Source organism: Podarcis tiliguerta (genome assembly GCF_965153285.1).
Source record: "Podarcis tiliguerta genome assembly, chromosome: 5".
NCBI lineage: Eukaryota > Metazoa > Chordata > Lepidosauria > Squamata > Lacertidae > Podarcis > Podarcis tiliguerta.
In genome coordinates this window covers 69,985,425-70,001,655 of record NC_139538.1, presented here as the reverse complement: position 1 = coordinate 70,001,655, position 16,231 = coordinate 69,985,425, and the positions used below count along the sequence as shown (strand labels likewise).

The 16,231-nt window shown below is 40.8% G+C and overlaps 1 protein-coding gene across 13 annotated transcripts in view; it reads right to left on the bottom strand.

The window, feature by feature from the left end:
* The window catches only part of CTNNA3 (catenin alpha 3), a 528,228-nt gene that overhangs the window by 393,287 nt on the left and 118,710 nt on the right, over positions 1-16,231 (bottom strand). Inside the window, exon 8 of one of the 13 annotated variants that reach the window (XM_083439956.1) lies at positions 1,974-2,033. The exons of the other annotated variants lie outside the window; for them this stretch is intronic. Coding sequence (XP_083296082.1) covers positions 1,989-2,033 — 45 coding nt within the window. The 3' untranslated portion in view covers positions 1,974-1,988. Of the gene's footprint in view, positions 1-1,973; positions 2,034-16,231 lie in introns of those variants that run through there. 13 annotated transcript variants of the gene reach the window in all.

Here is a 16,231-nt window from a genome sequence, read left to right as displayed (position 1 = left end):
TACTAGAAGACAAGAAATAAATCCATTTGTCCTAGCCATCAGGGTGTCTAGCTCTCTAACAGACAATTAAAGGAAGAATTCAATGTTGTCCTCTTCCAATGGTTCAATCACCACAAGCATTTCAGCTTGCCTGATGGAATGAGTTCCTCTCTTTGCCTCCCCACGTGCTCCCAATCCCCACGGGATCTCCCGATCCCCAAGAGCTTATGAGAGGGCATGGAGCAGGAAGAGAGGGGGGAAGTCACATTGCACTGCTGAGACCCACTGTGCTGTTTCAAGCTACTGCGCCTACTTAGCTGAATCCAGCTCTATGTCCTTAATTTTAAAAGATGCACACAGAAAGCTGTATTACCCTGTGTCAGAACACTGGTCTATATCTAGCTCAGTTTTATCTACAGCTCTACAATGACAAACAGCAGCTCTCCAGAGTTCTCACACTGAATCACAAGATCACACAGAAGGTGCAGAAGAACCCCAACCATATTTCCAAAAATATGCAGGGACTCAGCTATAAAGCTGCAAATAAAACGTTTTAAGTGTGTTGTAAAGTGCATTATACAAATGTGACACTAGATGATGATGGTGAGCTATGGCAAATTCAATATATATTTTTCAAAACTTTTTTTAAAAAAGCATTTTCACTACATTTTTTATTTGTGTCTAGATTCCACCCAGGCTGGGGTAGAAGGCAGCCTGAGCATGCCAACAGACTATTTCCTCTTCCCAGCTTCTGTATTATGCAGGGGACTTCAGGTTCCAGAGCTCAGCATTAACTCCTGAAAGATTCTGGTAGCCTTAGCAAACCTCAAAGCCAGCTTTCCTAGATATTAACAGTGGTCTGGTCACATAAACTTGAAGGATATGCTAATGTTTTTCTAAGTAAAGACAGGTAAAATCTACTCAATGTTTGACTGTATCCTTGTGGAACAAGAGCTACAACAGCTGGGATAAATGCTGGAATACTTGGTTTTAGCTTAGTTTATTTGATTTATTAATTTATATTCCACCTTTCTGTATAAAACACATTTGAGGCAGCTTACAATAAATAAATAAGGCAATAATAAAACCAGCATCAATTCTGAAAATGCACTAGAAGTGGAAAAAATTATTTAAATGTATTTCACAAGAGACACTGGTGCAAATCTTTTAAATATTCCGGTTCATATGTCCCTGCCACTAATTACATGGTTAGGAGCTGAATTCAAGTTCACTACAACACTGGGCTACAGGGCAACTGGGTTCTTCCTTAGAAAGAAAGGCACTTTATAGAAAAAAATATATTCTTTTCATTTAATGTGTTTTTTTTCTTCAGCTGCTGCTGTGCAAGAGAGAGGAAATAATGAAATAACATGTTTTCCTTCACTGTTAACATTAACTGAGTCTTGGACAACTGGGTCGTGATGCTGTAGTACCACCCAAGCTAACAATGTCCTTGCATGCAAGCTATATGTTGTATAAACTGCTTATTTCATGTTCTTCTTAGCAAATCTTCACACTCACTAGAATGAGAATTGTGGAGGCTCACAAAGTGCCACCGGGTCCTCTGCATCTCTAAGTGATGAAGGTGTGAAGATGTCACAGTGATCTTGAATACAATGAAGATTGAGAGGTGATGCTACAGCGAGTGGTGCTGTGTGCTAAGGTACTCACAACAGCCATCAAGAGAATGTGCCACACTTGTTCAGAATGCACGAAAAGGTAAACAAGTAAGTTGCTGAAGGAAAAACACTTCTAAATAAGTAATTTGTTTAAATAAAAGAGGCCTTGCATATTAAAAGCATGTAAAGAAGGTGCAAAACGTAAGTGATTTTTTGTGTTTCATGTTTCCACTTTTTAACATTTAAAAAATAACATGGGGAAAAGGGACGTGGGCATCTTCTTTTTGATGAGATGCAATGTTGCAACTCTCTTTTCTCAGCACGGGGAAAACACTAAAAGTCTTCCATCATCACCACACAACACCGGAGGCACAAAAGTTGAAGCAGAAATCATTCACCCATTCTTTTCACTACTTTTTGTACCAACAACAGTGGCTGTAAGAAGTTGCATAAGCAGTCATTAGAAAGACAAATCCTTGGCCTCATGAAAATCTACAACTGAATGCATCAGCAATCGTTAATGAATGGCTTGACACTTGGGAAGAACACTTCTTCCCTGAAGAGTTTATATTATTATTATTGGGGGGGGGGGGAGAAGCATGCACACATAAGAGAAAAGGGATTTTAAAAAAAAGGACTTTTAATGCTTATCTTCATCAAATATATGGCCAACTTCCCACTACATAGGGAATGGCTATGAAAGACAAACTTCTGGAGAATTTTGAACTTGTTCTCTCTCAGAATATGCATTTCAATAATTTTGTTTTAGCCAAGAACTACAATGGGATATTGTGGAATTGCAAAAGTCAGTGGATAATTCAGTGATCCAATCTGCACATTAGGCCAAGAGATGAAGCTCTAGTCTTCTTAACAGAGAAGTTTAGATTTCCCAATCATCCCTGCACTTACCCACCTCAACATTGTTTTAACCCAAAGCAGCCCCAGAAGAGTTCAAACTTGGACTGAAGCATGTGTAGGATATAACCTTTGTTCTGTTGTCCAGTTAAAACCCATCCCTTCAAATGCAGCTTCCCTCCTGGGTAGGGGTGTCATATTTCAAACAGTGAAAATCCAGACAGAAAAGTTGTTGAGCTCTTTTTTTGCTGTTTTTGAGCTATTCTTATGCCGACGTGGGCATTTCATACGTACCACAATTTCATAAAACCAGTATCAAAGCAGTTTTCAACAAATGTGTGCAGGTGGGTGACCACATAGAGATCTAAAGATCTAAAGTTACAGACCATCAGCTATTATAGAAAATGATTTTCCTAACTGTCTGCATAAACCTGGCACTTTGACTCTCCTCTACAAACAATACAGCCCGAATACTGATTCCCTTCCCCGATTCTTCTTTTTAAAAGTAAACATGCATTTAATATAGCACATAGATAGGCCCCAAGAGGTGAAGGAAAGAGATTGTGAACAGAGACCCTACTGGTTTCATCTCTTTAAGAACCCAGGACTAAAGTATTAAGAACTCTGGAATAAAGGTCTTCCGGAGCTCCCACAAATGTTTTACATCTATGCATAAAAGTATGGGATTATTTGAAATAGTCAGTCTTAATAATGAAATGTTTTTACTGGGCCTTTTATCAAAAGTAGTAAGTGAACACATTTATTCAACAAGGAACTACAGTATCTGCAACACACTCATTTCTTCATTAATCAATGGGCATGTCTAGTTAACTTTCCATGCTTCTCCTCTTCTAACTCTGAAAAAGCTTCTTTTAGTATATGCCATATTTCATCTGCGTTTTGCTCAGTCAGATTTCTACTCCACTCGTCATTTGAAAAAGACCACAGTGAGAATATTCTATTTCATTGGGAATCAGGTAGCAGAGAGTAGTGCTTAGTGTTATTAAAGTTCATACATGCAGAGCAGACTTTGGTAATCTTTCATAATATGGCACCTTGTGCAAGGCCAAAATTTGGTACACCCAATGAATCTTTGCAATTTTGCAGCCCCCTGGCTTGGCTCCCTGTGCAGAAGTACCACCCTAAATCTGGCACTGTCACATGTTGGGAACAGATTCATAGTGGCAGAATTTTCAATTGAGAATTTGCAGCTCCAAATAAATATTTTGCATCTGTAGGGTGCAAACATCTGTAGGAATACTTGCAGGACATACATTCAGTCCACAGTTAAGGGACTTAAAATCAATAAAATTGATGAGCTGAAACATGCAAAGCTCTGTGTTGGACTGTGACCATGGAAAAGCTCACTTTTTTGATTATTTTTTACTAGCACTAAGATATTCTAACACTAGCCATCCAGAGGTCTCTCTATTAATCTTAAAACACATCACAGAGAGGGAATACCTGATTTTTTTTCCTGAAAGGGTTCAGTCATGGATAATTCTTTTTAGCATCTCCGAGATCTTTTTACAGCAAATATCTAACAGGATCCATCCACCAATCCCCTACAATGAATGACTCATGCAAACAATGGTTATGTTCATGGATTTTTCTAGGTATCTACAGTATGGAAAAGAGGGCAGACAGTGCAGTGAAAGAACAGTAGTTGCCTTCTAACAATGAAGATAAATGTATATGGTTGTTTTTGTTCCTACTTTTGTTCCAACTAGCGCTGACCTAAAACACACCACACATACCCCCTTTGCAGATCTATTTTCAGTTAAATAATGAGCACTTATTTTGGTGATTCTTGAGAGGGCCTTGTGAACAGAAGAAGAGCGTTCACCTATCCAACCTTGCTGCTGGTGAAAGCCCACTAATGGAGCACTGTAGCTATCCATAGCCACATTGTCCTCTTTTCCCAATACCAACTGAGACGGAGAGGAATGTTTCCTGTCCTTAGTGAAAATCTGCCTTGTGATGTAAAATTGTCACAAAGCCAATTCAGAGGACAAATCTGATTGCCTTCAGTTTGAATCGGTGGCTGGGACAGCAGGTGGTATATGATCTGAGATGTGATGGCATCCCACTCCCTGCCAATTAAAGAACAGGAAGGAAATGAAAATGACAATAATGATGCAGTTTTTATAGCAAGCAGCTGCTGAGAAGAACAGGTATGAAGAAAGCAAACTTTGAGGCACAATGAAAATATCCAATTAAGGACACTGAGCTGAGCCCTATGAAAATAGTCACTGAACCTGTTCTGAATGGGGTTGCACTCCCTCTGAAGAAGCAAGTGCACAGTTTGGGGGTACTTTGTCACTCCAAACCCAAGGATCCTTGGCTACAAGTGCCTTTTAGCAGCTTGGTCTGGTTTGCCAGTTATGGCCATTCCTGGACAAGGATAGCCTAACCACTGTGATTCATGTAATCTTGAGGATGGATTACTGCAGTGTACTCTATGTAGGGCTGCCATTGGGCCTTGTTTGTTTTTTCTTTTTTTAATTTTTTAAAATAATTTTTATTTATATGCATTTCAACACTTATTCAAATATAATTCTAACATTTCAAACTCTGACTCCCTTCTCCCTCTTTCTGTGGTTCTTTACATTTATTTTCATCCTTTCCTGCATACTCCAAATTATCTTAATTTATTTTTTATTCATCTATTGCCATATGTATCTCATATGCCTTTTTTTAAACTGCAGGTTTTTATAGTAATCCTGCCACTGTCTTAATCTGTTTACACTTTGCTTGTACAAATAAACCATTTCCATTCCTTTCTAAATAACTTTTTATCTTGAGTTCCTATTCTTCCGGTAAGTTTTGCCATTTCTGCATACTCCATTAATTTCAGTAGCCATCCTTCTCTCATCGGGACTACTTCTTCCTTCCATTTTTGGGCATACAACATTCTTGCAGCTGTAGTTGCATACATAAATAAATTTCTATACTGTTTAGGTAGTTCTGATTCCATAATTCCCAAGAGAAAAGCTTCTGGGGTGGTTGTTTTTTAAAAAAATGTTATCTTAAACATCTTTTTTCAATTCATTATATATCATTTCCCAGTAAGCTTTAACCTTATTAGAAGACCACATTTTTAAAAAAAGGGTTTCTTCTTTCTCTTTACATTTCCAACACTCCTTCGAATTTGATTTATACATTTTTGTCAAACTACTAGGTGTTAGGTACCATCTATGTAGCATTTTCATATAATTTTCTCTTAAACAAGTGTTCCACCAGGCCGGGGCCAAGGCCAAAAAGGTCAAGGCTAGCTTAATCTCCCTGAGGCCCGGGATCTCCAAGATGTTATTATTTGCATATAAGGCCCTCTGTGGGGTATACCAGGAGAAGCGGTCCCGTAGATACGAGGGTCCTAGGCCATATTGTAACCATGTTGTTAACAACCCAGATAAATCCTTAAACTCTTTTAATTTAAATTCTCCACCCTCCTCTCTTAGCAAATTTCTATAAGTTGCCCAACTCTCCATCATATTTTTATTTTTCACCACTTTGGTTAAAGCCAAAGTGGTATTTTGGTCTCCAATACGTTTTTATATTTATCCCGTAATCTACACAAATTTTTCCTAATTATATGGTTTGTGAAACCTTTATGTACTTTTGCCTTTTCATACCACAAATAGGCATGCCAACCAAAAATATTATCGTATACTTTCGAATTCTTCAAGAACAACCATTCCTTCAACCAGCACAGACATGATGCTTCATATTATATGCTCATTTCCGGCAGAAAATTCATATTCCAGTCCTGTGGAATACTCTGCCAATACAGATTCAGCAGGCACCTTGTTTCAACCTTTAAATGGCTGCTGAAAGCTTTCTCTTCCACCAGGCTTAAGCAGACAATTAAGAAAACATCTGTACATAATAGTTGGTTTCTGATTTTCACATTTAATATGGTTTTTATTGTATGCTTTTATGTATGGCTATTGTAAATTATGAAGAGCAGTATGCAAATATTTTAATAAAATGCCTAACCCTGACCTAGTATGAGACTACCTCACATGTCAAGGACACTGAGGGGCGGGCAGGGTCCCCTGGAACCAATGCTGAGGATCCTCTTGAGAGGCCCATCAAGTTGAGACCCACTAAAGAACCCTTGGAGCTGTCAGAGGAGGTGGAGAACATCCCTCCCCAACCTTCTCAAGAATGCTGATGTCAAAAGGTCCAAGTCTGGGCCAAAGAGCAACAACATCTACTGGCCCAGAAAGAAATTCCTGAAACTCCTTCCCTACTAGCAGCTACAGTTAGGGTATGATCTAGGTCTCCCTCTTGAGCCTTCTATTTGCTGAAAAGAACACAAGTCTCTGGCTCCTTGATCCTGATTCTTGTTTCCCTTCCTTGTTGTGTTGCACCTTGCCTGAACTCCCTGTGATGTTGACCTTGGATTGTTGCCTGACCCTGCTTCTGGATCACATTTTGGACCTAGACCGATTCTCCACGCTTGATCTTGGTTTCTCTGGAATGCACTGCACTTGCAACCCTGTCATTGTTGATGAATATTTTGGTAAAAGGCTTATGCCTCCTGAGACTGAGACCCTAGCTCTTGAGGGCCCCCTCTGGAGCATGAGAAATATGAAAACTGGATATACATTTCTCAGCCCCTGGGAATTACAGTGTGTATGTTGCAGCAATCACAAACTCCAGTGTCTCTAGAGCCAATGCATTTACTAATTTCTTATGTCAATCCAAATCATTAGGCTCAAATCATTAGGAAAATAGTTTATTTGCTGTAAAACAAATGTATTTGCTACAAAACACTGCTGCATCTCTCTAAGTATATTGTTGAAATGATTTTTTAGTACTTCCAGCCAAAGAGGTGCACAAAATCTCCAATCCTCTACAGATCAATCCTTAAAACCATTTCTTGTTATCAAATTCATCCCACAAAATATTTCCAAGTTTAAACTCACTATATAGTGTAGCATAGAGTAACTAGGTCAGTGCCTATTTTCCCCTCTAGCTAATTATAGAATCTGATTTATTTTAATTAGAAGGTTTCAGAATAAATCAACATTAACACCAGCAGAGTTCATCAAGATTAATGTTATTTTAATGAATATCAAAGGAATTAGTGTATTTCAGTGTTTTCCACTGGAACACCGAGAATTCTCAAATAAACTGAAGGTGCAGCAAATGCACCTGTGAAAATTCCACATGACACAGACCTTACCAGTCTACTAACCTCAATTTTGCACATAAATTACTTTTTAAGGTGTTTCTTTAGATGGTTAACTACAACATAGATTCTACTGAGTAGTGGGAAATGACCTGCAACACTGACTTCATTATAACTAAGTCCTTTTATCTCAAAGGTCTAATGTATTCATGATGATGAATATTTCCAAGTGCCACTAATTTTGATATTACATATGTAATGATAATCATCTACAAGTGAGCATTAATTAACACTACATTACCTTACTGATGCATTACATCTTGATTAATACTGAAAGGTCTCCAGCTGAAAGACGGTCAAACTTCTAGTGAGACAATGGTGGACAGCAGCTGCTTTTTGATACAAGGAATGCCACATAGCCCATAGCAGGTGACTCTTGAGAGAAATATCCAATGCCAATGCATACCCTCCAACATAGGGACATCCTAAGGGAACGTGGGACATTCTGGGGTCAAATCAGAAGCTAGGACAGCTTCTGTAAATCCAGGACTGTCCCTGGAAAAAGGGGGAAATTGGAGGGTTTGCCAGTGCAGGTGGAACCCTGGTCATTCCCTTCACACATTAAAGTTTTGGTCTAAATGATTTTCCAGGGGAGGAGCAGAAAGGGAGAAAAGTGAAAGATTGCCTAACACTGTTTAAAGGACCAAAGGCCAATGTACATGATATTTAAAATACAATAACAGATTTAACATGTATTTTTTGGAGCCACAAGGGAGTCTAATAAGAATCAAGGCTGCAAGACACGGGGAAAAAGTTAGCCCTGCCATAGCTCCAATGGAAATAACCTCCCTGAAGCTATTATTTACCCCAGAAGAGAAACTGCTGTTGACACCAGAACCAAGCTTCCCTCCCAGGGTAAAGAACTGTTTCAGGGAGGGGCTGGTTTTTCAAGACCACAGTGCTGTGAGGAAAGGTGTTTTATTTTATTATTATTATTATTAAACCTTTCCTGAACATTGGAGTACCAAACCTGATTGATAAATGTGAATATACACATCTAACGTGGTGTGGTGCTGAGAGATTTAGCACTAAGTCTTTCAGAAAATCAGTGCAATGGGACTCCTGTGGGGAGAAAACTGCTCAGCTCCTAGTTTTTAACAGAGGCTGGGATGACTGTTAAATGGCCACGATCACTGACCAACTCATTGTCCACACATCATGAAAGAGGAGTCAAGAGATAGGATATTGGTGGAAAGGTTATATAACAATGGGAAGATCTGTTACAGCATAGGCCAATCATAGAAATGTAAGCAGGTGAAGTTAATTCCTGAGTGTGAAGAATGCATCCCTCAAGACTTGTGAGTATAAGCAGTGGGACTCATTCCTTTCTACCTGCGAGTTCATTTCTATGCCCTGCCACTGAGTTCAGCCCCTTCCCTTAAATGCCACAGCCTGCCAGGCACAATAATTTCTGAACCTACGGGGGAAGGGGTGCTATCAGAGTCGCTGGGGAAACCCAGCCAGATGGGTGGGGTACAAATCATCCCACAGAGAAGGCATCCTGGAGGCAGAGACTCACAGAGCTCAATGGCCAGGTCTTAGAGGTATGTAAACCAGAATGGGATCCACAATGATGTGTTGCAGAAGGGCCAGGTTCTCAAAGCTGAAGGCAGACCCTATAGCCAAATGCAGGGACTAACAACAAAAACTAGAATTTGAGGGCAAGAACTTAGGGGCCTAACTCCACCATTGCAATCTAGCAGGTACGTAATAACATGTCCAATGCTGCCAGAAGTTGGGCATGTGGAACGCCCTCCCATCAGATATAAACAACTATCTGACTTTTAGAAGACATCTGAAGGCAGCCATGTTTAGGGAAGCTTTTAATATTTGATGAAATACTGTATTTTAATATTTTGCTGGAAGCCGCCCAGAGCAGAGTGGCTGGGGTATAAATTATTATTACAGTGGTACTCTGGATGTGAATGGGATCTGTTCCAGAGCCCCGTTTGCATCCTGAAGCGAATGCAACCTGCGTCCGTGCGCCTGCTGGTCGTGATTCGCTGCTTCTGCGCATGCGCGTGACGTCATTTTGAGCGTCTGCGCATATGCGAGTGGCGAAACCCAGAAGTAACGCGCTCCATTACTTCCAGGTCACTGCGGAGCGCAACCCGAAAATAAGCATCCTGAAGCATATTTAACCCGAGGTATGACTGTAGTATTATTATTATTATTATTATTATTATTATTATTATTATTATTATGCCAAAGGAGGGCTGAGCAGGACACAGACAAGGCTTAAATGGCCTGATGGCAGGTCCAAAACTGAATTCAACACAGACAAAGATGGAGAAGTTATGGTAGGACCTAAGGAGCCAACTGCAAGGATGGAAAATTGGGCTCACACAACCGACAAGTACATCTAGGCCATGAGACCTACAAATCCTCAAAGTGTCCCTATTTTCCAGGAATGTCCCTGATTTAGAGAAGCCATCCCAGTTTCTGATTTGATCCCATAATGTCCCACTTTTCCTTAGGACATCCCTATTTCCATTGTCAAAATGTTGGAGTGTATGGAGTTACTCGACTCCTGAGCTGCCTGAAGGCAATCCTATATAGGGAAAGCTTTTTAATGTTTAATGTTTTACTATGTTTGTATATATGTTGGAAGTTGCCCAGAGTGACTGGGGCAACCCAATAAGATGTGTGGGGTATAAACAGTAAAATTATCATTATGGAATGGGTCGTCCCTATTTTCATTGGAGAAATCTTGGAGGGTATGGACCTATATGGGCAAGGGGAGATGATCTGATAGTGAGGCCTACATGGTGGGCCTGCTTGGCCATTCATGGGGTTTAGACTGATGTTCGCACATAAACATCCTGATGTCCAGTCCTACGTGGTCAGCTAGTGGATCTCTCACCTGTGCAAGCCCCAAATGCCATAAGCAATACTGATGACCAAACTGATGACTGAAAGGGCAGTTACCTGCTGTGCTCCTACTGAAGGCAGGAAGCATAGTCCTATTCAAAGTGAGACACTCGTGCTCACTCCTACTCTTCACCATCAGCCAGCCAGCTGCGCCTCAGAGTACCTAAGGAGCTAGCCTCCACAGCATGGAGAGAGAACGTGAACCACTCTTACCAATGCTGCAACGTGAAAGGAAGGAGAGGAAGTGACACAGCAGGGTTGAATGGCTTCCTCTGAGAGAGCAGTCCTGCACAAGTGGTTCCCATATAGCCCACCCCCTCAGGGGAGATCAATTCAAGTCTCTTCCAATATGAGGGGTGTGGGACAAACTTGCCCCCACCAAAGGTGGGGTGCCATTCCTTTTGCCACAAGCAAATGATTCTAAAAGCCTTTCCTACAGAGCCTTTGTCATAGCAATCCCTTAAAGCAACTTAATCATTCATTCAAAGGGCCTATCAATGCATTACCATGGCAGTATCCCTGGAATTGGGCAGCATTGTGGGACAGACAGAGCCTTTGATCACTGCTTGCCTACCTGCACTATAAAGTGATTGTATTGCTCTTAATGTTATTTCAAAGTCAGAGAGAGTAAGATATTGCATCTACTAATCATGTGCTCTTTTGGAGGAGAAAACTCTTTCATTAGAAATAATAGTCGTCATTAATAATAAACCATGTGTCACCCCAGCACTATATACTTCAATCTTTCACTGCCTTAATGCTAAAGTATGTCATAAATGAGGCATGAAAAGCTATTACAGGAAACTCTCAAAAGGAATAGATTTTGTTGTTTTCTTTGTATCAATAGAAATAATAACTGATCTATTTCACAGCTAATGATAATTGTACGCTTCCACCTGCATTTTCAGTACATTTCGCTTTGGACTGCGACTATAAATAAACAAAACAGTCTCCCACTGTTCCCAACAAAACTGAAAGTATAGCTTTTCTTTCCAGAAAAAAAATTCTTTTAAGGAACAAAATCTGAATGCAAGCATGCACTGGGAGGCAATTATTATTTTATCAGTCTTATCCATGTTTGTTTCTTCTCGTTACACTTTCACAGCTTTCTTCCTTTGTCAAAAATCTCATTGGCATAAGCAAGAAAGCTAAGCAATACCTATCTCCAGACTTTCACCTGACCTAGTTCCATCTGCCTGCTGTCACTCATAAAATGAGTAGACTAGTAGACTAAAGTACATAATAAAATATGAGCTAGGAAGCATTTTGTAATAAACCACTCCCCTGCCCAATGTCCTGCCCCCCTAACCAACAACCGCACACTTTGAAAGTAACCTTATAAGGCAGAGTTCACACATGCATGTTCACCCCTCAATAGCCATAACATGAAGTGATCATTAGTTGTACAATGATTTGAGTATTCTGGCAGGAAAGTGGATTATTCATCGGTTTAATAAACAACTAAATGACGTGTGAAATTGCCATTACAGATCAAACATCAGAAAGAGCCTTCTGTATCACCTGAAACGACTTCAAACACAACTATGTTCTGCATAGACAGTTTACACATCATCAGAGGTCTCATTGGCATGAGGAACCAAAATCTGCTGAGTGTTGGCAATATGAGTGAAGTAAATACCCAGACAATGTCTGATTAACAACAATCTTCTTGGGGCATGCCTGTAATTCAGCTGCCCATGCTTTCAGTTTGGTGCTGTTGATGGTCAATTCAAGGTGTGGAACACGTTAGTGGAAAACACATAGGTGTTTTTGCCAGTACACCCTCATATCAATAGTTGGAAGCTGGCTCTGTAGGCAGCATAGTATGATTTTTTTGGTCCAAAAAATCTTCTGTATTGGCAATGCTGAAAGATGACAGTGCAGCACCAGCTGAAATGTCTGATACAAAGTGATCTACATGAGCACTTCTGAATTCCCAAATTAGTACAGGATTGCTGTGGACTTGTTCATGATCACTTACTTACAGTTCCTGAAGAGTATGTAAAATTAAAGTGGGATATAATTTGATAGCATGCAAATAAAGTTTTTCTAGTGTAGATGTGTTCAATCCCTGAAAATCAGTAGAACGCTTTGTTTTATTTGTATACAGCAGAAATATCATTAGAGGAAAGAAGCAAATCAAATTTTGACATCAACAACACTGGACTCTCAGCACTACGAAGATTTTCAAGTTTCAGAAAAGAAAATACAGAAATTGGATTCCAAATCCATGCTATTTTTCTAGGTCAATTTATAGCTTTGCATAATATGAATTCTGTGTTCTTTATTTATTCACATTACTCATTAAAAAGACCAAACTGCAAGATGGAAACACATTATTTGGCAAGAAATTCTGCTCACAAAATAAATTATACGGATAAGCACGGAAGTCAATATAAAGATTTTATTATACTGCTCTGCACACTCCAGTCTCTGAGAAGCAAGAGATTATGGGGAGCCAGCGATTACCCAGTGTTCAGTTTCCTTGGAACAAAGGTTAAAGGTGGTGTCTTTAGGATATATGGTTTTAAATATGCATATATACAACCTGAGCATAGAATGAAGGGCTCACAGCATGAACCCTCCAGCAGATTTTGTCTCCCATTAAGCTTCCAGGGAGCACCACCACCACCAAAGCCATAGCTCTGGATTCAGTACAGTACAGTAGAGAGAGCAAGTCAAGTCAGGGCCGTCTTAAGCATATGTGGTGCAGGGGTGCAAAGATCTGCCTGGCACCCCCCCCCCAAGGTTGCCCAGAGTTGTCGTCTTTTTTTTAAGGAACTGACACCACACGTATCTCTGCTCAGGAAAAGTAAAGAGGGGCAGGCTAGTTAAATAGATTCCTTTGCCGTTATGCCAGCAAGCAAACTAATAAATTGAGCTGCAGAGCAATCCAGCGCAGTAACAAGGCAAAATTATTATTCTTTTAAACCTTCATAAAAGCTCAAGATCAGAAATGAACAAACACAGCATTTAATTTGAAAGGAACCCTTTATTAATTCAAGGAACCAGCAAGGAAGCTGACAATGAAGACTCCTAAATGGCCTGTGCCAGCCCTTATCAAAAATGGTCGCTGCTTAGTAGACCACAATATGAGTCAACAATGTGTTGCTGCAGCAAAAAAAGCTAATGCTATTCTAGGCTGCATCCACAAAAATCTAGTCTCTAGATCAAGTACCACTCTACTCTGCTTTAGTCAGACCACACCTAGAATACTGTTTCCAGTTCTGAGTGCCACAATTTAAGGAGGACATTGACAAGCTGGAACATGTGCAGAGGAGGGCAGCCAAGATGATCAAGGGTCTGGAAACCAAGCCTTATGAGGAGTGCTTGAAGGAGCTGCGTATGTTTAGCTTGGAAACAAGGGATCTGAGAGGAGATATGACAGCCATCTTCAAATATTTGGAACAAGCTTGTTTTCTCCTGCTCTGGAGGATAGAACACAAAGCAATGGCTTCAAGTTACATGAAAGGCAATTCTGACGAAACATCAGGAAGAACTTTTCTGACAGCAAGAGCCCTTCAACAGTGCAACAGACTCCCTTAGGAGGCTTTGCACTCTCCTTCCTTGGAAGTTTGCAATCGGACGTTGGATGCTGTCACGGATGATTTAGTTGAGATTCCTGTATTGCAGGGGGTTGGACTGATGATCCTCAACAGGGTCCCTTCCAACTCTACAATACTGTACTATAATTCTAGGGGAAAGGAGCCAAAAGGGCAAAATCGCCTCCCAAAGGTGTCCTTCCACGTGAGTAAGGATTTAAAGCGAGGCAGGAAACAGTTAAGAAGGGAGATGTAGAAAGATGGGAGAGGGCAGAGAGACAGAGAGAGTGTCACCCTGTTGCGAGTGTCACAACTTCAAAAACACAGCCCATTACTCAAGAAAAGAAACCCATATCCGCGACGGTCGGATACATGGAGATTCTTTTAATAGAAAAACAAATTGGAATTTTGTTGCCCCCCCCCTTTGGATGGCACTGCTTCCCATGCCCCCACATTGCAACGCCCCTGGCAGCAGCAGCTGCCCGCTGGTGGCCGCCTATGCAGCGGGAAGGTGATTCCAGTCCAGGTTTTGAGGCTCAGGCGAGCACAGGAAGACGAATCCAGACTGGGTTTTGAGGCTGGGGTGAGTGCACCCCTTGAAGAGAGAGACGAGCAAAAGAGCCTCGTTTGCTTGGCTCGCGTTGTCCCACACTGCAGATGGGGAGTGCGGCGGCTTCAGCAGCGGGTGCCTAGGGGTAAGCCACACCTGACTCCAACGCTCGGTCCCCGTCCCCCCGTTTCCCAGAGGAATAAAGCAAGTAATTAGAATGCTAAAGACAGGTGTAAATAACAGGAATGAGTTTAAACACGCCAAAACACGTCCCGCTGCTGGATGCCCCTGCTGGGCGGGCACGTGGCGCATGGCGCCACTAAGCCAAATGGAAAAGACGGCCCTAAGTCAAGTCTCTGTGTCTCCAGCTCCCAGTCCATCCAAACTCACCACACATCCTTCCTAGGATGATGTGGCATCCAGCCAGGTGAGGTGGGAAAGGCCCACCCCCCCCCTCCTGAAAACATCTCCAGTTATCTCTATGGTAACATGCTTATCACTTCCCCTTTGGAGATGGGGATACCTAACTGGCCATCAGCTTGACAAAGAAATTGGTTTGACCAATTCAGCAGTTCCTTCAACTACCATCCCCCCAATCCTATAGCATTACATCATCTTAGACCTGAAATCTGAGCCAGAATTTAAGCTGCTGCAAATAGAGGCACCTAGTAGATTCTACCTCAGTCCCCTCACCTAATCCTAACTCAAGCTATCATTACTGAATTAAAACAATGATGATTGAATTATCCTGTTTCTCTTTCTGAACTGCCTATGTACTACATTTTCAGGGTACCACACACAGAGAGAGAAAGAGAGAGAGAGAGAGAGAGAGAGAGAGAGAGAGAGAGAGAGAGAGAGAGAGTCCTGTACATATTCAGAAGACCTGCAAAAGAGATTGCCTATACTGTATAAGCAATGTCTTTTTCAGAGACTCTTTTTTAATGTACAGAAAAGATGAAGACTGCAATGTGATTGTGTACACTGCTCCTACTCTATATGTGTTCAGATGAATATCAAAATAGTGCCTGCAGCATATGCTGTACAGCTCTCACCAGACAATCAGAAACTAAGGCTTTAGATAGCAGGTTGGCCTAAGCAATATTAGAGAGAGAATCCTCAGAGAGGCTCTGAACTTCAGCGCCTTCTGCCCATTGGCAATATTTCATTGAGATTTCCAGTGTCAACCATTTCTTTAATTTTATTCTCTTAGTATCTCTTGCTCACTCTCTACTGGATGGCTTGTTTTACAATCATTGCCAGTGAGAAATAGTTTACTACATCCTAGATTCAAAACTGCTTACAGTAGTGGAAACTATTCCAAGCTTCCTCCGAGTAATTAACTTTAAAATCATACTGGAAACAAAGTTTGCATAATAAGAGAATATGAGGAGAATGCACTTAATTGATGACATGGCCATGAAAGTAAATATTAATAAATTGTTTTAATAACACCATATATTTTAAAAATAATAATGAAAAAGACAGTTATCTGTAATAGGCCTGCATCTTACAGTCCCCAAAGAAATCAGACGAAAGCATTCATTGCAGCACAGGGATTGCTGTCTCTTGAAATGAATAAAACACAAAAGCGTTTTTTCACTATGAGAATACACAC